This window comes from Parus major, chromosome 19, assembly GCF_001522545.3.
Source record: "Parus major isolate Abel chromosome 19, Parus_major1.1, whole genome shotgun sequence".
NCBI lineage: Eukaryota > Metazoa > Chordata > Aves > Passeriformes > Paridae > Parus > Parus major.
The window spans coordinates 4,907,987-4,928,194 of NC_031787.1; the positions used below are offsets into that span (position 1 = coordinate 4,907,987).

General features: G+C 46.4%; 1 protein-coding gene across 2 annotated transcripts in view; it reads right to left on the bottom strand.

Moving 5' to 3' along the window:
• Positions 1-356: 356 nt before the first annotated feature.
• The window catches only part of SLC43A2 (solute carrier family 43 member 2), a 31,648-nt gene continuing 11,796 nt past the window's right edge, over positions 357-20,208 (bottom strand). The window contains exons 6-14 of one of the 2 annotated variants that reach the window (XM_015646837.2): positions 15,297-15,389; positions 14,541-14,674; positions 13,927-14,129; positions 13,110-13,253; positions 9,606-9,744; positions 9,042-9,174; positions 8,102-8,175; positions 6,300-6,423; positions 357-5,459 (exon numbers count right to left, since the gene is read on the bottom strand). In XM_015646837.2, coding sequence (XP_015502323.1) covers positions 5,298-5,459; positions 6,300-6,423; positions 8,102-8,175; positions 9,042-9,174; positions 9,606-9,744; positions 13,110-13,253; positions 13,927-14,129; positions 14,541-14,674; positions 15,297-15,389 — 1,206 coding nt within the window. In that variant the 3' untranslated portion in view covers positions 357-5,297. The remainder of the gene's footprint in view (positions 5,460-6,299; positions 6,424-8,101; positions 8,176-9,041; positions 9,175-9,605; positions 9,745-13,109; positions 13,254-13,926; positions 14,130-14,540; positions 14,675-15,296; positions 15,390-20,208) is intronic. The other variant, XM_015646835.3, reaches the window with a different exon arrangement.

The following is a 20,208-nucleotide window of genomic DNA, read 5'->3' on the forward strand; positions in this document are numbered from 1 at the left end:
TTATTGGATTGGAAAAGTAAACCACCACAGATTTAGCATCACCAAGCTAAGACATGGATAACAGATGTGCAGCTTTGCTGTTGACACCTGTGTTCCCTTCTAAGGCCACATTGTTCATTTTTCACTATTTGACAGCAGTTCACTCTGTCTATAGCTGAGCTCAATCTCATTCTCAACCTGCCACCTACAGGGGTTGGGGGCTTTTCTCAGAGATTAATCTCAATTGGAGAAGAAAAAAATCATTGGCAGTGGCTATTAGCTCCTAACCCTAGAGCAGAAAGAGTCAAGGAAATACTCAGCCTGGGTCCTGCCCTTTGGGAAATCCCACCCTGTAAAGCATTCATGGTTCCATAATCTCGTAGGAAGCAATCAATGCTTTTATTATGTCCACTCTCAGAAGGAAAACTAATGATTAACTTATTATCACTTTATTTTGAGATAGTACTGCAAGAGTGCACATCACCTTACAAACACAAAGATGACACAGGCCTGCCCCGAGGAGTTTACAGTTCCACTTTGGCAAACACTGCAAAAAATTCTGTGGACAGGAAAACGTGGGAGAGGTAATGCTGGCAGGTTAAAGAGTGGGTTTTCTGAAAGAGGGGATAGTCTCCAGAATAAAATGTGGGTGACAGAGGGTCAGGCACAAGGAAGTGACAAATAGCAGTAGGATTCTACGTGGAGCACAGGACACCTGGTAAAAACAGATTGTGCAGAGACAGGCTGGCAGCACATGGAGGAAAACAAGGACCTGTGGGTTTTATAATTAACATGTAACACTGCAGCTACATAACACATCATTGTTTCAGCTATTCCAGAGAAGATAACATTGTGAATCATAAATCAGAAGTGGCCTTTTTTCTTTAATTAAAAAAAACAAAACCAAACCAATCCATTCCCACCAGAAATCCTAGTGTAATACTATTTTGCATTATGAGCACTTTGCCCGTCTAAACTGGGGTGTAGGGAATACCAAAAAGCTCTGCAGCTGCAGAGAAAAAATCAAAGGGGGGAAAAAAAGAGTAGCAAATATGTATAGTTCATTCCTTTTACCCTACAGTATCTGTAGGGTAAAAGTTTTAAAATTTGTAGCATATTTTCCAAATTCATCACCCTGTCAAGAGGGAAATCTCCTACTTGAAAACATTTTAGTGTTTTATGGACTTAGTTAAAATCTCATTATCCTGCAAATTTCCTTTTCAGACAGAGCATGAAGAGGCCACACTTTGCTGTGGGAGTTGAACACTTCAGTTGCTGTAGCAGCATTGCAGTTAAGTTGGTGTCTCAGCAAGATTTGCCCCCTTTTTTTTTTCCCAGACATCTGTGTCCAGTTTCATCTCGAGGATCCAGATATAGCTTTACTCAGTGACTTGTTTCACAGTGTAAGTGTCCTATTAAGCAGAACAGCACAGATTTTCTCTGCCACTTCATACATCGTGTCACTGCATTAGTGCTATAAAGGCTGTGTCAACAGGGCTTAGGTTCTGACAGATTAAGCAAAAAGCTGTCACCCTCCCTTCCCCACTCTGTGATTTTTTTTTTTATTTTTTTAATACAAAGGCAGATTAAATGCATGTGAGAAGCTATAGAGCCTGGGAGCAGTGTCTCCAGAAGGTGCAATCACTTTGCACAGCAACACCTTGACGAACACCTTGACTCTGAGGTACTCACAGATCAGGTTTCTGCTTCCTTACATTCAGTTGGGGTTGCTTCCATGGAAGTCTTTCCCATGGCCACCCTCCTTGCACTTCCCATATGGATCAGGAGGTACAAAGGACATAAAAAAACCCCCAAGTCCTACAAATTCATAATTTAGGAATTATGAAAGCAGTTAAATACATTGACCTATATTTGAGTTGTACAGATAAATGCATTATTGATGCTAACTGCTGTGACTCTAGTCTTTGGTAGCCCATTTATTTTTCCCGCAAGGTGGCTCATGCACACAGGGAGTGCACCAGGAATTGTCTTAGTCCTGAAACACTCAGCTGGGAAGCAGCAGTGCTGCTTTCCACTCCAAATGCATATACCCCACAATTCTATTTCCCTAAGCATCAAAGGACAAGGCAAACTGCTTCTGATCAACCACACGTGTTTCTGCATTGCACAAGACAATGTTTAGAAGAATCTGAAGGCAGAATATTGCCCTCCACTGACCCCACTGCCGCAGGAGGTGCAGCTCTGAAGCATTTATGCCACAAGCAGTAGTGTTTTGCACATCTTGCATGGAGATGCAGGTTTCTGATAGATGAATTTGAGACTGCTCTTGAAATTAGTTTGGTTCACAACTGTCAAAATAAATTTCACCCCATTAGATCAGACCAGTGTTTCACTTCAGCCCAGCGTGTTTCCTCCAGCTTTGACCAATTCTTACAAGACAGAACATGCAGACAAGTATCTTTCCTTGGCATAACTCTCTTATTTACAGCAACTTAAAATCTCCCTGAGTTAGTGGATGCATGAGACCATTGTTTAACCAGCCTCTTTCTTCAAGAAAATTGATACTACTGTTCCCCACTACCTTCTGCAGCAAAGAATTCTACAGTATGACTTTGTATGGCCCCAGAACATGATCCCATTTGCCTGTTCAACCCTGAACAGCTAAAACTCCCTCTGTACCCACCAGGCCATGAGCTCTACTCCTCACAGCTGACCAGCAGCTTCTGACCATCATGGTACATCAGAGAGATGAAGCACACACATTCACCAGTGGATTTGAAGATGTCCCTAATAAAGAGCAGGATCTGGGAATGGCAGTAGGGAGGTAGATGGCAGAAATAAAAACGTGTTCTTTGAAGTATGTGTAGCTAAATTAAAAGACAGCAGCATCGCCACTTAGACTTCATTAAAATATGCCACTCTATTCCACTATTTTGCTGAGACATTTGTAATGGGCATTTAAGTGACATAAGAGCAGAAGAAATCACATTCAATTCTGAAACCGAGGTGGAAGTAATGCTGGGCTAGCACACGCAGAACACCCTCCAATTCTGCTTTAGGACACTGAGACTAAAGATGGAATCTTGATCACACACCTGATACTTAATCTGTCATTGTCATGTCACAAGTGTCTCTGAGCAGGAACAGGACTTCTCTCAAAATATTTCTAAGTATTGTAATAAAAAAATGCAGAAATCTGCAGAAAGCCCTCTGGCAGTCTAGCAGTCCACTGCTGGTGTGTCTCTGACCATGTACTTGAGACAAGACAGGTGACCAAGAAAACTAAGCAAAACTCTGTCTTCTTAATTATTGCTCAAAGAAAAGATGGAAAGGTCACTAAATCACCAAAAGACAAAAAGTTCCAGAAGAGTACAGTGTTGACATCAGGCAGTAAAGCTGCCTTGAAACAAACACATTTAATAAAGGCAACACATTAAAAAAAACAAAAAAGAAAAAACCAAAAAAAAAAACCCAACACAAATGTGTTAAATCCTCAAGTGGCGAGTCCTTCTGCGAGGGGAAGATTGAAAGGTACCATGGAATGAGCAGCAGCAGCGACTGGAGATGGCGCTGCCGGCCCACGCAGCCAGGGACCTGCTCTGGGCTCTTCAGGAAAGCTGCAGCCCTGCCCGAGCTGAGGTTGTCTCCAAACCCCCGGTGAAGGAGTTAACGCCCAGCTCTCCCAGGTAATTTCTCACAGGAAGGTCACAGCACGGTGTTGTTTCTTTTCCAACCATAGCCAAGTTGAATGTCTCAGCCCCTGCCAGGCTTTACAGTAAAACACCACCAGTAGGTCTCCAAAATGGTTTTATTTCTGCCCCAACCTTCCCGCAGCCACCAGCTCAGCCCAGTGCAGTTGGTGCTGTGCACGCACCAGGGATGCTCTCCTCACCCCTGCAGTCCTGCTCCCAGCAGCTCCACTTGGTGCAATGCTTAACACAGGGCTACAGAGCCTGAGCTACCAACCTCAACAAGAAGGTTAAGGGCAGAAAAGTCTGCTTTAGACAAGGAAAACCTCTATAAAAATAAGCAGGTTAAAAATTCCCTTTGCATTCCCTCCCTGGTGTGAACAGGCCTGTGGCAGCTTTACCCACACGTATTGCTCTGACAGTCAGCTTCACCATACAATCAATCACCAGGTGCTCTGTCCAGACAGAGCATCAACATTGTAGAAGGCTCCTAGAACAGCCAAACTGGCAGCATTTTGGTCAGTCACAGTAACCTGGTGTTCAGCAGCTTGGTGACCATTATCATAGCAAGGTAAATAAGCTATGGCTAAAGGAAAAATGACATCACCACATCACCCTGCCATATGTCCACAGGATCCAGTTACCAGACACAAAGGAGTGTTCTGCACTCTTGGTTCTTTTCACCAGCAGCTCAGCTCACAGCATGTGAACACCAAGGTATCTGAAGCCCCAGAATTCAGCTTCAAGAAGCTTCTCCACTTTACTGAATAGACATTGCTTCTCCCCATCCCAGGGTCATGTTGGGTGGGGAAGAAGAGGCAAAAGGCAACAAGTCTCAAAGCACTTCATCGGTAAACAAGATCCAGTTCTTAGCTCAGAGGCTCCAGGACTGCAGACAGTTTAAAACACGTACAGGTGAGTTTGTGAACCGGGAAGAAGAGGAATTCCAGGCTTCTCAAAGCTTGGTCTAGGACCAGCAGTCCACTATAGGCTCTTCATTTCAGTGTGGAAGGCAGATCCATTGCTCACAGTCTGTGTCATTTGCAGTAATAAAAGGTTTGGGAGCTGTCAGTGCTAGCAGCCAACATTTAGCAATACACTGAAGCTGTGCTCATACACATAGGAATAAAAACCCCTTCCCTGCCTCAGAAACAGGGATATGTCTGGAGAGACAGTAAAACCACTGAATCCAGCTACACATCAAGCAGAAAGACCATTACGAAGCCTTGGGGAGGGAGGAGAGTGCAGCTTGCATCCGAGACCATGTCAGCCAAGGTTGGGGGAAGAGGGGAAGAAAACAGACTGCAGTGTGTTACATTTGCAAACTCAAATTATGGCCTGTCCTCCCTCTTCCCCCATCCCTCTATTCCTTCTCTCCCCAGTTTCCTACGCACTCTCTGCTGCTGGAGAGTGTGATCAGAGAATAATTTAAGACACAACATCTGTGTGGCCTTTTTATAAAGGAAAAGTGTCCCGTGTTTTGGAGTAAGGAGTGGGAAGTCTCCTCCTGCCATATATCTGAGGCAATCTCAGTCATGATGTCCAGCCCGTACTGTGATGAGCAAAGACTGGCAGAGCCAGGGGAGGAAAGTCCTGGCTTACACCACAGGTAGAACCCACAGACGTGGTAGGAACTTGTACAGGGGAGGTTGTATGTGAAGCACCAGTTTAAACAAAGGCTTCCTCAGTGGGAGTGCCATTGATTTTGAAGAAAAGTTTGGCATCTTCCATCTTCTGCTTTTTTTCTCTCTCTAGCCTGCGCCTGTAGCAGACCAGGTAGATTGGGAGGCAGAAACCCAGAAGGCTCAGGCCAAGCAAGCCAACATTCACCTGAAGGAGGAAAGCAAACCAAAAAAGGCTGGTTAGGAGACAACAACCCAGTCACGCATGCAGCAGTGTCAGAGCCCAGCCCACATCACCCAGCTGTGGGCAAACCAGGACACGCCCTGCTCTGGCTGCTGGCAACATCCTCCACTGTTTTTATATTTACACTCCCGTGCCCAGAGCACCTTGTGTGTACAAAGATAAATCCTGCACGAGTTTGTCACTCTGGATTATAGCTGTGGGAGTCTTGTTCCACAGAACAGGCATGGCTGATCGAGCTGCAGGTGTTTCACACCAAGTTTGCTGATTGAAGAGCAACAGGCGTGGGGCACATGTAGCCTAGAGACCAGAATCCTCCCCAAGACCACCCATGTCATGATTTTATTAAGCTGTCCAGACTTGCAGCAAGACATGACATTAGCCCTGCCCTCAACAGCCATTTTGGCTTTTTGGACGTTAGCATCAGCAATCCACAATTCACAGGTAATTTGAGCTCATAGCTTTCAACTGTCAGAGTGTTTTACCTGAATTTTGAGGTCTGCTCACACTCACTCATTTTAATGTGACAGATTCTGACTCACCACATAACCTGTTAGTGGAAAGCATTACCTTCCTCCCTTTCCATACACCAGAAGGATTACTGGCTTTCCTGCCCAGGGAGTCATTACTCACACAGGAAAAGGTCTCCTGGACAGCACCAAGGTAACAGCAGAATGAGGGACATGTAAAATTACAGCTGTTTTAAACCTTGGTCCATGCACAGGAGTTCTTTTTCGCCCCCCCAAGAAATCAGCCAAAAATCATCTTAACCCCCAAGCTTTCAGATCAAAACTGAGAAGAACTTGCCCAGAGGGGGTCTCCTTTCAAAGGTCCCGTCAGTGCCATGAAGAGAGGCTGCTGCAGGAGGGCAAAGAGGGCACTGATCAATGACTGCAGCCCTGTCAAGCTGCCAAACTGAGTCGAGGGGTATCTGTCAACAAAGAAAGCAACAGCATTATTATGTGTCACCTTGACTGTTCACATCACCCAGGTCAGATGACATTCCCAGTCCAGTAACAACAGAGACCAACAAGAGAGCGCAGCTCCAAGACAGGCATAACGTGCAGAACTCCCTCCTGCACTGTGTAATTGCCCCTTTTTATAGGGTATTTACATATACCCTGTGGTGTGTACAGTGCTCTTGAGAGCAGAAGGGAACCAGTGCCAAGGCTGGAGCCTTCTTCTTCAGATTATTCGCATCCTGAGCTCCCAAACTTAAGTAATAGATCCAGCACTTGTTTTGTTTTGTAGCTCTACTGTGGGCAGATGGAAGTGCTTATACAGCTCCTGTTCCTATTGCACAGGGAGCAGAGTGTTGATATTTACAAGTTAAAAGCAGGGCCTCTTGATCCAGATGACAACACTTGTGGCTGAGCAATCATTTTCATCTGGTCATAACAATTTGCTCCCTTTGGAAATGAGTGAAACCTGCACAACAGGTTAGTGTTTTCCTTTTTAGAGGACAAGTCTGATCCTATGTCAAACTAAACAACACTGTTGACTGGCAAGTACTGGTATCAGATAATATTAATGGAAAAATAAATTTCAGGAATCATCTAACATCTTTCTCTTTCCATGACTGAGCAGTATTTAAAAGGGTCAGGTTAAACTAAACTTGGAAAAAAGGAAGCAAATCAAAACCTTCAAATATTCAAAGAAGTCATATTCTAAGCAAAAATACCTCAGTTCCAGGAAGTTCCAGAGTTGTAATGGTCAAATAGGATTAGTTTACAAGTAAGGTGATACCTACTGCAACATACATTTATTTACTTTGCCCAAGACAAAAGTACTTTGCTTCTGGCTGCCAGGGAACCAAAAGTTTATACGTTTCTGAGGCAGAGTCTTAGATGTTTTTTCTAGTCTGGATTCCCCAGACACGGGGATCTAAACCTTTAATATAAAGAGTCTGTGGAGCTGTGGAGTCTCCATCCATGGAGATATCCAAACAAAATCAGTTGCACTCCTGGACAACCTGCATTAGCTGACCTTGGTCTTGAGAGGTCCCTTCCCACCTCAACAAATCTCTGATTCCCTGAAAGAGAACAGCTCCTCTTTGTTCCTCTGTCCAACCTCTCAGCACTGAGGGACAGACCTGTTTACAAGGCCAAAAACATTGCTTAATGAGGAAGAGTATTTAGATTCAGCTATTGATAACTTGCTAAGTTGGAAACAGGATGGTTGATCTGTCCTGGGAAAGGGAGGAGGCATCACTAATGCTATCTTGAGCAATGATTTACCAATGTGAACTTCAGAGGAGAGCAGCAGCGATGTTTTCAGTCATGTTAATGTTTTACCTGGGCACATGCACATATCTGCTCATTACAAGACAAAAAAAGCCTTGAGTTTTTACTATATAACCTGAGTGTCAATAGGTTAGTCTCATGTGAGGCCCACACATAGCTCTGCCTGTCTCTGTTGCTAAACAAGGAAAGCACCGGGATTTCAGCCCAGCTATTGTCATGTCTAGAGGTGACTGAGGAAACAAGTTGCATCATTTTTCCCCTCTGACCATGAAGACCTCATTCCTGATCTCCCTCTCCCCTGGACAGCTCATCATCCCAAACCAGTTTATCTGGCCAGCCACATCTTATAGGGAACCAGAGACTTACACAGCTGCATAGAGGCCTCCCACAGCTGAGTGGATGAATCCTCTGACAATTGTGTGCAAAATGAAGGACAGAATCTGAAAAAAAGAAGCAGAAAAGTGTCACATCCTAGGCACCCACTCAGGTGTGCCAGACCCCAACACCAGCCATTCCTAAAAGCTGTTCTTTTTAGGTAGGATTGGGAAACCCAGACCCAAAACCTGAAATATCAGCGCAAGGGAAGAAATTTGTCTCCATGCACTGCTTTTCCTCACTTTCCACACACACACACAAGACCTCTCTCATTTCTAGAGGGCACTGCTGCAAGGACGTGTCCCCAGCAACCCATGGCCAGGATCACAATGCTTTTCCATGGCCACCAATTTAGTTAATTTTCCACAAGTTATTGCAGACAACACACAAGTAGGAGCAAACTGCAGCTGTTTGCCTACATCATCAAGGTGTGTTTAAGTATAGCATAAATCCTCTGCCAAAAATAGGTGGTGCCACAGAATAAATATTTTAACAGGTTTATAATCCCACAGGTTCCATTGGGCACAGCATTTGACGCAGGAATAATGTGCTGTACACATCACCATGTTATGCTTCTTGCAGCAAGTTTTTCCAACCTTCAGCAGCTTAAATCAAGCCCAGTTTAAATGTACAGGCACTGCTGAGAGGATCTTGGTGGGCAAGAATTCATTATCACACAGGCCAGCTGCAGAAACGTACAAGTGCAAATAAATTCTGAACCAACTGGCACTTTAACTGTAGCTGCCTGTTCAGGTTTTCCCAAGAGATCTAAACTGCACAGTGTTATTTGTTTCAGGTCTAAAAGTGGGGCTTCCAAAGCAGGGTGGAAGTTTCCCAGCAGTGCCTGTCCCAGCCCTCCTGCCACCACCAGCAGGTTCTCCTGGCACTGTCCTGTCATCCTGCCAGCCCCCCACCCATTTCACCTTCTCACCTGCAAGGGTAGATTAGGAATAAGACAGGTGATTCCAAATCCAACCAGCAGGAAGTTGGTGAATACAAAGGCATTGGTGGCATTGGTGATTTTCTGGATCTGACGGTCACGCTTTTTCTTTTTCTTGTCACCTCTGGAAGGACAGCAAAACCTGTGTTACAAACACACCTCCAGCAGCTGCTGGAACTCACAGCAAGATTCTCCACACATCACATCAACTCTATCTACACCAGCTTGGCTACAGATCTGCCTATGGAGGATCTCCACCAGTAGAAGCTGAGGAACATCTGGGTAATCATTTCAGTGATGTTACTCTTACTCTTAGGCTAGGAGGGAAGTCTGAGCCTCTCCTGCTACAACTTAAATTTGCTCTTCTTGACTGATCTTAGCGGACATAGAAGATAGTCTGCTCATTTCCTCTGCAATTATCAAGTCTTCCTTCAGGCTTTCTTTTCTATACTGAAGAGCCAATATTCTTTTCAGTCTTTCATCCCACAACACATAAGGCAGAGCAGAGGGGGCCTGCCAGGTGGCTGCATGTCCCGTGTGGCACACACTACGCACTGCTCAGTGTTGCTCTCCTCATTCTCTTCTGAGCCATCGTCACACTCTTTCATTCTCCAGTCCATGATACACCCGATCACAGGCGCTGTCAGCAGGCACAGCAGCTGCAGGACCCCAAAAATCGAAGTGTAGAGAGCCACTGCAGGGGAAAAAAAAAAGAAAAATCAAAATTAGTTTTCAGTCCAAGTGATAGAAAGAAAATATGACAAAAACCTTCCCACTGATCACCTCTCTTAATAAAAGCCCAGCCATTCATCAGCCTTCAAGACATCAGAATGGACGCGCTGGGCACTCTTCCTTCAGCCATTCTGATCCTGCACTGGAATTCTCTAGGCAGCAGCAGGTAGGGCTCCAAAAATGGGGACACAGCACCCACTTAGTGCCAGTGAGGTTTATTCTGGGCAGGACTGGCAGGAAAAGATTTTATAAGCTTTGTGTGCTGCACAGCCAGACTGCTTTAGTCATCTCCTCTCCTGCCCTGCTGGGAGCTGCAGCTACAGCTGGTCCAGCTGGGATGCTCCAGTCAGGACAATCAGGCTGGGAAGGTGAGGGCTAACCCAGTTTGTGCTCAATGGACAAGTTTGGAAGAAAGGGGACAGGAGATGAACATCAAAAAAATCACAGCGTTTGCCAGCAATTGTGAAAAAGCTCAAAGTGATGAAAATTTTGCGCTAACGATGAGAGAAGTGTCTCCCGTGGCTTGCTAAGGGAAAGCTGATGCCATCAGACTCGGAAGAAATTGTCCCCTCCTGTTACTGAGCAGTTCCCCCACCCTGCAAGGCTTTTTTCCACTTCCCCTTGGCAGCCCACGTGATGATTGAGGCACCACACAGAAGGGCTGGTGAGTCATGGTGTGCCACAGCTCCGAAATAAGGATGTAGTTCTGAAACTGCCTGTCTCAGCACAGAGCACAAGTTACAGCCCTGCAAGCAAAACAGCTCAAATTTTAATTTATCCCTCCTGTCCTTAAGTCTAGCCTAAGATTTCCACCAAAATCCACTTGGTAATGGAGAGAAAGTTTCCAACAAGCCTCTCCCTCCTAGACAGTTGCAGCAAACTCCAGCAGGGTTGCTCTGCTGTTCCCAAGCATGGCACCTGGTGATCTTTTCCTGGCTCCAGCTGCTGGCAAAGGAGCTGAGAGGAACTTCCAACCTCCAAACTCACATTCATGGCCCTGTTCCACCCACAAAGATAAGCCCTGGAGTGACCCCACATCCCCTCTCATTATAGGAACTGCTGCAGCCAAGAGAAACAGGTGGCATCACTCCCCATGAGCACTGCAGGAGCTGATTTACTGTTGTCTGGTTATTTTTTAATACAGGGTAAGAAGCAAGCCATGCTGTCATGTTTTGCCTCTTTATGCTACCCTGAACACTTAATCTTAGGCTCTAAACAACAAGGGCAGAGGCCAGCTTGAATTAGGGAGTGAAATTTATGGGGTCAGCAAGAGAAGGGGAGGAAAGACAGTAGCTACTAAAAAACAGGGCCCCCTCAGCTTATCTGTCATCTTAAAAAACATTCTTTCCCAAGGAGAAAAAGCAAGAATACCTAGCAAAGGAAGAGCACGTGGGCACAAGCCTTTACATTCCCTGCTCTAGATGCTTTTCCCTCACAGCTACCCCAAACAAGCACCTCACACAGCTGAGTTTTCCAGTCCTGATTCTCTTCAAGGTCTCAGTATCATCACATTTGAGAACAAGGTGACATTTTATGAAAGGTATAAATTCCAGGTTCTAGGCATAACAAGTCTACTCTCCCCTGCCTTCCTACAACACAATTACACAGTCATTTACAGAATGAACCCTTAAGTTTCCTCCTCATCTGTTGGGGGGTTTCAGCAGGTAAGTAGCCACAGGTTGACTTCTCTCTCCACCTTTTGGTTTCCTGACAGGTCTAAGTCACCATAACCTGCACAGAAAGAACTTTCAAGGACACTGTGCCTCACTGCAATTAAAGACTTCACTACTTATCTGCATGATTTTCCCCATATCCTTCTCTCCAGTTCTGCTCGTGGGAATATTTAACTTTTCTTTGACCACAACACTTGCAGGGTTTGAACTCAGCTCTCCTCTCCCCTTGCTCAGTGCTCCCAAGGGCAGGTGGAGGGAGCTCCCTGAGCAAATCCCACCCAAGAGAATAAATACAGGAAGAATGAGGAATGTGAGGGAGCAGCATCCCATCCTCTCCTGATGCACACACAGATTACATTTCTAGAGAGCTGCACGTGCCTTGGAACTGCTCTTGCAGCAGAGCCTGACACTGCTGAGACCAGACAATAAAACTGTTTTGCTGATGCCATGGAAACACCAAGACAGCGACTGCACTGCAATGAGCCCAGGCTACATTCAGGGGGAGGAAGGGAAAAAATAGGAAGAAATCTTAAAGGTGGCACAGAAAAATTGCAGTATGCTCAAGGGGCACAATCCCTGCTTTAGTAAGGAGCTTGATCTAAACAGAATTGTCAGCTTATATGGTTAATATTAATTCTGAAATTCCAAGGAGGGGAAGAGAAGGAAAGAAATTAAATTAGTACAACAAGCCAGGGTAAAAATAAATAGTATTTTTTAAAGAGGTGTCAGAGTTACAAGGTAAGCAGAAAAGGAAGCAGTGCTGGGAAAGGTAAGCAGTGTGAAGTTTGTCCTGTTTTGCTGTTTAATGTCTAAGCTGGCTCCTGAGCCAGGAGATAAAGAGCTGAATGCTGCAGGCTGTCAGAGGTTCAAGAAACAAAGCAATTCAGGGAATGCCAGGGCACTTGGAGTTTCCTTCCCTCCCCCAGAGCTCACTCCTGTTTTCAGAGGAGTGCCTCTTGATTTATCAGCTTCATGCAATCCAGATTTAACAAGTTCAAACTGGATCTTACTACAAAGGACAAAAACAAAACCAAAAAAAGGCTAAATCCTATTTTGCAATCCTGGGTATTTTCAACATTAAACTAATGTACTCTTTCCTGTTTGCTCCATGAACTTCATCAGAGCTATAAATGCAGGGAGTCCAGCACAAGGAGCACCCCTGAGCCTCCCCAGCACCCACCAAGCTGCACAAAAAACCAGCTCTGACTTCACTTCTCCCGCCCCCGGGTGCTGGGCTGAGGCACAGAGTCCAACCATTACTCATGAGAATCAGCTGCTCTGCATTCTCTGCTTACTTGGGATAAGTTAAGCAAATACCTGATGAAATAGGTTTTCCAGTTACAATAAAAATTATCACAGTCTACCCCCAGAGGTTACTTGTGACAGCCTATGTGGAGAACTGACATGGGGAAGTATTTGACAGACACAGGGCTAAGATTAGCTTGACATTCAAGTGTCTACCTCGCTGTCCCTCTGTGCTGGGCTGGTGCCAGCCCTTCCCTGGACCCTCCCAGCAGCTGTCAGTGCACTTGGACACCATGGATTGCCATACAGAGTATCTGCTGAGTAATCAGCTGCTCTACCTTCACTGACCAAGTCTGGGTCAGCCCCCAGACCCAAGGAACCAGGTAAAGGTCTTCAGAGGTTCCCCTACCTTGACTTTCATCTCCAGACAGAAACTCGAGGATGGTGTTCATGGCTCCCATGTAGAAGATGAGCCTCAGCTGAGTGACACACATGGTGATAAGGCTGAGCAACAGGATGGGACTGAAGACACTCTTCATGAAGGAGGGAGTAGCTGCAGAAGGAATAACAATCTCTGAAGAAGGCAGTACATCCTGGCAAACATTTACAATTTTGCCTTTGTCTTAGTAGGTCCTCCTGGCTAGAAGTGCCAGTGGCAGCTCCAAGGACTTCACCTGGTGCCTTACAAACTCTCATAATTAATCAACAGCTGCAGATGTTTGGAGTTTGGCTACTAGTGACTGGGGCAAGGAGGCAGGAAAGAAGGATCATCTGATTCAGTAGATTAGGACAAAAGAAGCCTCAAACCGTTGTTTTCACCATCAAGGCCAGGTTAGACAGGGCTTTGAGCAATGTGTTCTGGTGGAAGGAGGTAGAATAAAATGATCTTTAAGGTCCCTTCCAAGTCAAACCATTCTATGATGCCCCAGAGTAAAGAAGGCTTGGTCATGACAGCAGCAATTCACCCAAGAGCCAGCAGTGACCACCTGCCCTGTCCCCCTGCAGCCACATCAGCACCCCTGTGCTGTCCCCACACCATTTGTATTCAGGGAAGGACACAAGGACAGGATTCCTTATATAACTCAACTTGTGTTCCAGTCCTGGTGGCTGGCACGAGGCCCTGGCAACACCTGGATCAGGTATTGCTGCCTTCCAAACAGGTCTGCAGCAGATCAGGGAGGCCAACAGGACTGTGCCAGCACCCTGGGGCACCCCCAGAACCACACCTGCACTGTCAGGCTGGCACTTCACTTCCAGGTCCACTGTAGACAGACAGAGTTTGTTGTTCTCCTGCAAAGCTGCCGGCTCCTTGGGGCCCTTCATGGAGCTCCCCACACTGAGACGGCGCCCCACAGTCGTCACTTGCTTGTAGAACTGCTTCCCAGTAATTTTGTGGTCAAATCCCAGCCAGCTGAACTTTATTTTCACCCTGTTGGGTTGCAAAGAGCGTGAGAGCTGCAACACAGGGTGAGGAGTCAGAGGCAACAACATTGCAGAAGACAGAAAGGCTGTTTGTGGATTCAAGGCACTGGTTTCCATTACAGACCCACAAATGGTTTTGATCCAGAGCAAACTGAGATACTTTCCCTGGGCCAACTCAGCATAAATCAATATAAAAATGCTTATGACCAGAAACAGATCATTTTTCCTTCATAATTCCCATAGTTTGGAAAGCTCCACTTTCCACAGGTATTCACATGCTAGTGGCAGGCAGAAATCCTCAGCCTCAAAGGTGGTGGCAATAAACAATATGCAAGGGGTTACCTGTCTACTCTAAATTTTTTGTGACAGTTCTTCCTAGAGGATTAGGAGAGGAATGGGATTAGCCCCAGAGACTTACGAGTAGTCCATGTCTTCTGGTCCTGGGAAAGGCTCCAGGGGCCAGTTGAAGAAGCAGTTGAAGAAAACGAGTCCTGCACAGCTTGCCCAGACAAGCAGAATAAAGATGAAGGAGACCCCAAAGTCATATATAACCTGGGAATCACAAGGAAACATGGTTTTGGCTACAGGAGCAGAAAGATGCTTCAATATTCTTACAATGAGGGCTGAGAGGAACAAGGAAAGAACATGATACACTTAAAATGGGTTAAACTCAAGTGGTAACAAAAAACAACTTTGTGACAATGACTTTCTTGGAAAATCTGCAGGAACTTCCCTGCACACCTGAGACTGCAATGAAATATCCCTGGTTCAGAACCAGGTGATCTATCCAGGCAGCCCAGGTGACCATCTCATGTCCTCTCAGTGCCATCTGCCAGCCATAAATTATGTTCTAAGTCGACCACTGGTGACAATCACACAGTAAAATATCCATATGTGTATTAAAAATAACATGTATATAAATATATATACATACACACTCAGAGATTAACAAAACAACCTTTTCTAAAATCTTTAGTTTTTCTGAAATTTCTCTGCTGCATTCTTGATGCAGTCACTTGGGAAGACTCTATTAGAGACAGGAAACAAATCTTGCAAATGCACATCCCTAAAGACGTGCTTTAGCAAACAGTCCCTCTTTCTGGCCACATTATTGCTAAATGGGGCAAGACCAGCACAACACCTCCAGTCAGGAGCCTTGATTCCACAGCCTCACCTTGATTCCTGGAAAAGTCACAGCAGAGGAAGCATAGGAGCCAATCATCAGAGCAATGAACGTGGAACGAAGGTCACCAAACATGTTGGGCAGCTGGGGAGAGAGAGAGAAAAATCAGTTGAAACAGGTTGCTGCCAAGGGAACGAGGCTTTCTTGAGAAGGCATTGTCATTTAGGATCAATTCTCCTGGATACCAGAATATGAAGCAGCCAGTTTTACTCAGGCATGACTTAGCTCTTCAAGATATTACTCTGCAGGTTGCTCTTGTGTCTCCAGAGTCAGGGAATGTCTACAATCCAAGATTTATGTGTTTACTGGCACTGCTTCTTTCCAGACTGACAGCATTTTTTGCATCATTCACCCTCAGCACAGGAGCATTTGCTTCAGCTCTTGTGCTTTCTTCAGGGGTTCCTTACTCCAAACCTGTAGCCACCACTTCTCCCCTTCCACAAACACATGTCCAAATTGTCTATTTATCACCCTCTTTTTAGTCAAGGGTTCTTAGACACAGGCTGCAGTCTTTAACACACCCTGCAACACCTTGAACTGCCAGCTTTGTTTATGCACCTTGGGTCAGCACCCAAATCCTTTGCAGCAGACCAGAAAGTTCCTGTTATAACAAGAAGGAACAGAGACAAGCACAAGCGGTGCTGCTGTTTGCATTTCCATTTCTAGCCATCTTCACAGCTCCTTCTGTGGCAGCAGACTCTCGCTGCTGATCATTTCTGCATCACTGGGATGGCTCAGATGCCTCAGCACACTATCCCAGAGCTAGGTGCAGGGAAGGAGTCACAAACACCAGATTATCCAAGGATTTATTGCTCAGCACAGCTACTGAGCTCTGCAGCAAGCAAAAGCAACACTCTGACATTGCTACTCCTGCCACCCACCCCACTTCACTGCCTGGGCTCCCAGCAGGTGTGCTGGCACTGCTGAGAGCAGACCAGGCTGGTTCTGCAAGGATCTGTTGGGAAAGCAAAGCTCTCGGGAAGGACAGGCAGCAGCAGTTCACAGCAACCACCTCTGCCACCTGAACAGCAAAATCACTCCCAGGATGGCTCAACAGCCCCTGCTTTCACTCAAGATCCAACAGCAGAAACAGCTGGGAGACCTTCCTACCCTCCTGGGAAAGGAAGAGCTCCCTGTTTTCCTGAACAACCAGAAGTGAACAAGTTTCCATCACTCACAAATTCTGGCCTGGAAACTGGAAATAACAAGAAGAAGCAACGTTGTCAGGCTATGGAGAGCTGGGCTGCTACCTCCTGAAGCTGGTCAATGGGCAGAGATTCTGCTGCAGGCTGGCAGAATTCCCTCCCACCTATTTTTCTGGGTCACTTACTCCCCAAATTCACTTGAGCATCACTACCACGTCAGCCTCAGAGGGCCTCAAAGCAGGACACTGCAGATGCCTTCTAGGACTGAAAGCACAAGCAGCCCTTCATCTGTGCAAAGAAGCTGCTGAACAAAATGATTCCGAGAATACCAGCCCCAGCCTGAGCAAGCAAATGCTGCCATCACACTCCCCTTGCACGGCTGAAAAACAAATCCATCTTTCCCAGGAGCAGCATATAAGGCAAGCAAATCTGGCTTGTGTCACGGCGTGTTTACAAGGCAAGTATTCCTGTGCAGGAGCACTCCGGGACCCATCTGGCTGTTTATCATCCCTCACTGCAGAGCTTCCTATGCACTGCAGGCTCCAGGTCCTCAGATAACCCCGGGCTGGGGAGCAGCAGCAATGATGTGCTGAGCCTGATGCTGCCCTGAACCCCAGAGGAGGAGGAGGAGGCAGAAGAGGCTGCGCTGCTCTGCGGAGCATCCCCACACCCATGGCGGATCCCCACATGCGGGAGAGCTGCCAGCAGGCTGCTCCCGGGAGCTGCAGACAGGAAACGGCTAAAGGATCCAAAGGTCTGTTACCAGGCGCTGAAAAATCTCCTCTTGGAAGCACTGGCCTAAATTTACACACTCCCAGAAAGCAGCATCTGCAGAGTGGAATATCTGAGGGTTGCAAAAAAGGCTGGTTGCTGTCACCAGGATGGGCATTTGCTTCATCCCTAACACCCCAAACCTAAAATAACATCCAGAAATGACAACAAAACTGCTGCTCCTGCTGGGGAGCTCAGGGCAGGGCAAGAGCTGCACAAACACAGCTGCTTCTTGGCTCAGGCTGGTTTTCCCCGGAGATCCAGAGTCCACAAAAAGCCTTTTTCATACTGCAGGCAAGGAACTTCCAGGTGGATCCTCCTGCTCTGAGGGCTGCTGGAGACATGGAAAAGGCAGCCATGACCAGAAGAACCCAAGGTTGCTTCTGCCTTGATTGGGACAGAAGTCCTAGAAAGTCTAAAGATTTCCTCAAATCCAATTTGGCACCAAGCAAGCAGCTAGATTAAAAAAATTGGACAGGAGAGATTTAATGTCTTATCCAGCCCAATCAAAGCAGAAACTGCAAACACTCACCACTTGGAAGGAAGAGAAATATGGGACTGCCTGGAGGGGCAGAGGGGAGATGAAGGGGGAAAAGCCCCTTCAAGACAGAAAACCTCTCAGACTGTGCCAGCACTGGCAGTGCCTGCACAGGTATCATCTAAAGACCAGCTACAAAAATAACATGCAGTATTTATCCAGTCATTTTTCATGCTGTCTTTATAGTAGCAAGCATTGGAAAAAATGAACCACAGAGAGGAGGATAAAAAAAAAAAAAACCCAACAAAAAACACAAGCCATGGAGCAAGTGAGCTGTGTTTTTCTGCCACCAAAAAGGATCTAATCCTCATTCTGATCTCATCCCCGCAGGCCAGAAGTGACTCCTCCACTAACTTCTGCCCATTCTGGTATGACAGCTCCAATTCTGCAAGACCTATGACGACAGAAACTCTTAAGCCTCTTGTTTAAAGGTCACTAATACTCAATGTACTATTAACTTTATGTCCTGTCACAAAGACACTCAGTGAATGTTGCCACACGCAACTGTTTTTCACTGGAGTCCTTTATTGCAGGTCTGTAATCCTAAACTGATAAATCATTTCCTCTTGTGGATTTTTTTTTCTCATCTGCCCTACAGTGAGTTTATAATAATTTATATTGTTTTCCAGCTTTTCCCTAGAGACATTCCATATACAGAAGATAGCACAGCATTGCTACCAAACCCTGTTTCCCTCCTCTTGCAAGGACTGTTTGAGAGAATAATGGAAAAAAATAAAGACTAGAGAAGACTAGGCTACTGAAAAATGGTATTTTTGTTCAATTAAACTTTGTTTTCCCCATTGGGGGTGTATTTGGAAGTTACACAAACACTAAAAATATGTTCTGCAGGAAAGCTTCAAACTGCCCCCTTTGCCCAAAGCATATGGGAACTCCTGTTCCCATTCTCCAACAAACAAAAGCTCACAGAGCCCTAAGTTCTCCTAATATTTCCAAGCAAAGAAGATTCCCTACACAGAGATGTCCCCTCCCCTCTGGTTCAAGGGGGCTGTTTGCAGCAGAAAATCAGAGCAAAGCAGCTGTAATTCTTTGAAAGGAAAACAGGACAGAGAACAATCTATAAAAGGCTCTTTGTGGTAATTTATCACACATGTTTATTTCTTTGCATGAAATAGCTTCAGAGCAGAACCAGCGCCAGATTCCTGTGTTGCTGTCAGACCCACCAGCACAGATCTGTTTCCATTTCCAATCTTCACTTATATTGGCCAAGACCAAGTCACGAGGCAGAAATCTCCCCTCTGCATTTTAACAACAAGCACAGCCTGACCTTATTCCCAGAACTGGGAAGCGTTTGCTGGCTGCCCCCTCCTCCCAAGCCACAGGCCAGGCACCCAGGAACAGCAGCTTGTTTTGGCTCCACAGCTTGCCATGTGCTTTCATGATACCCTGGGGACTTGTTGCTGAAAAAAGCTTTCAACTCAAGAGGCAAAGCTTTGTGGAGCACTATCCCAGGCTCTAATCCTTGGAGATCCCCTTTATCCCTGCCTGAGTGTCCCTGCCACCACATCACACCGTGTGCCAGGAGGTGTCAGCACCTGAAATCCCACAAGCTGGCTTTCAGGGACACCTTGCCACAAAGCAGCAAGCAAAACCTGCCTGGGGTGGTCAAGGACCATTGCACAAGTGGGTCTGATCCATTTCCTGGAGCACCTCAGGTCACCTGCAGCTGGCAGGAGCAGGGAGTCACCTTGTTGTCACTTGTGTGCAGCCAGACCGAGCTCCCCTGGCACCGGGACGAGCAGGGCTCATCGCCTCGGTAATGAAGGTCCTTACAAAAATCTTTTGAGTGTCCCCTTTCAGCGTTCAGCCCGTCCCCTCCCAGGCACAAGGCAGAGCACATCACCCACAGTGTCCCCATGTCCCTCCCTCACCTGTGTCCAGGGGCCACAGCTGGAAGGAATCCACAAGGTATCACCCTGTGACAGCACAGGATGGCTCTTGACATGCCAAGTGCAGCTTGCAGGCAGAAGGATAAAGCTGTAAGCTGCCAACAACCAAAATACAGCTGGTTCTAACAGGCAGCAGGCTGTGCTGCGGGTGAAGAAGTGTTTCCCTCCCACTTAACCTATTTTTGATCACCTTCACACGCCCCAGGTACCAAAATGCTCTGTGCAGCTGCACAGGCAGCTACACCTGCCTGTGGACTGGAGAAGTCAGGCTGAAGCCATCCCAGCTCTTTGCAGAACTCGCTGAGGGGATGGGCTGCACCTGAGGCATCTGTGTGACCTCACAACATCACTGCCTCCTTCAGACCTCCTCCAGGCTTGGATCTCCTCTTGGAAGATCTGACCTTTTTTCTGCTGCTGCTCTTTGTTGGCACTGCAGAACTGGATCACTAATGAGGGCACTAATAAGTGGCTTTGCTTACTTCTGCTGCTAAAAGCCACAGCACAGCACACCCAATCTATTCCTGCCCTATCCTGCCCTCACT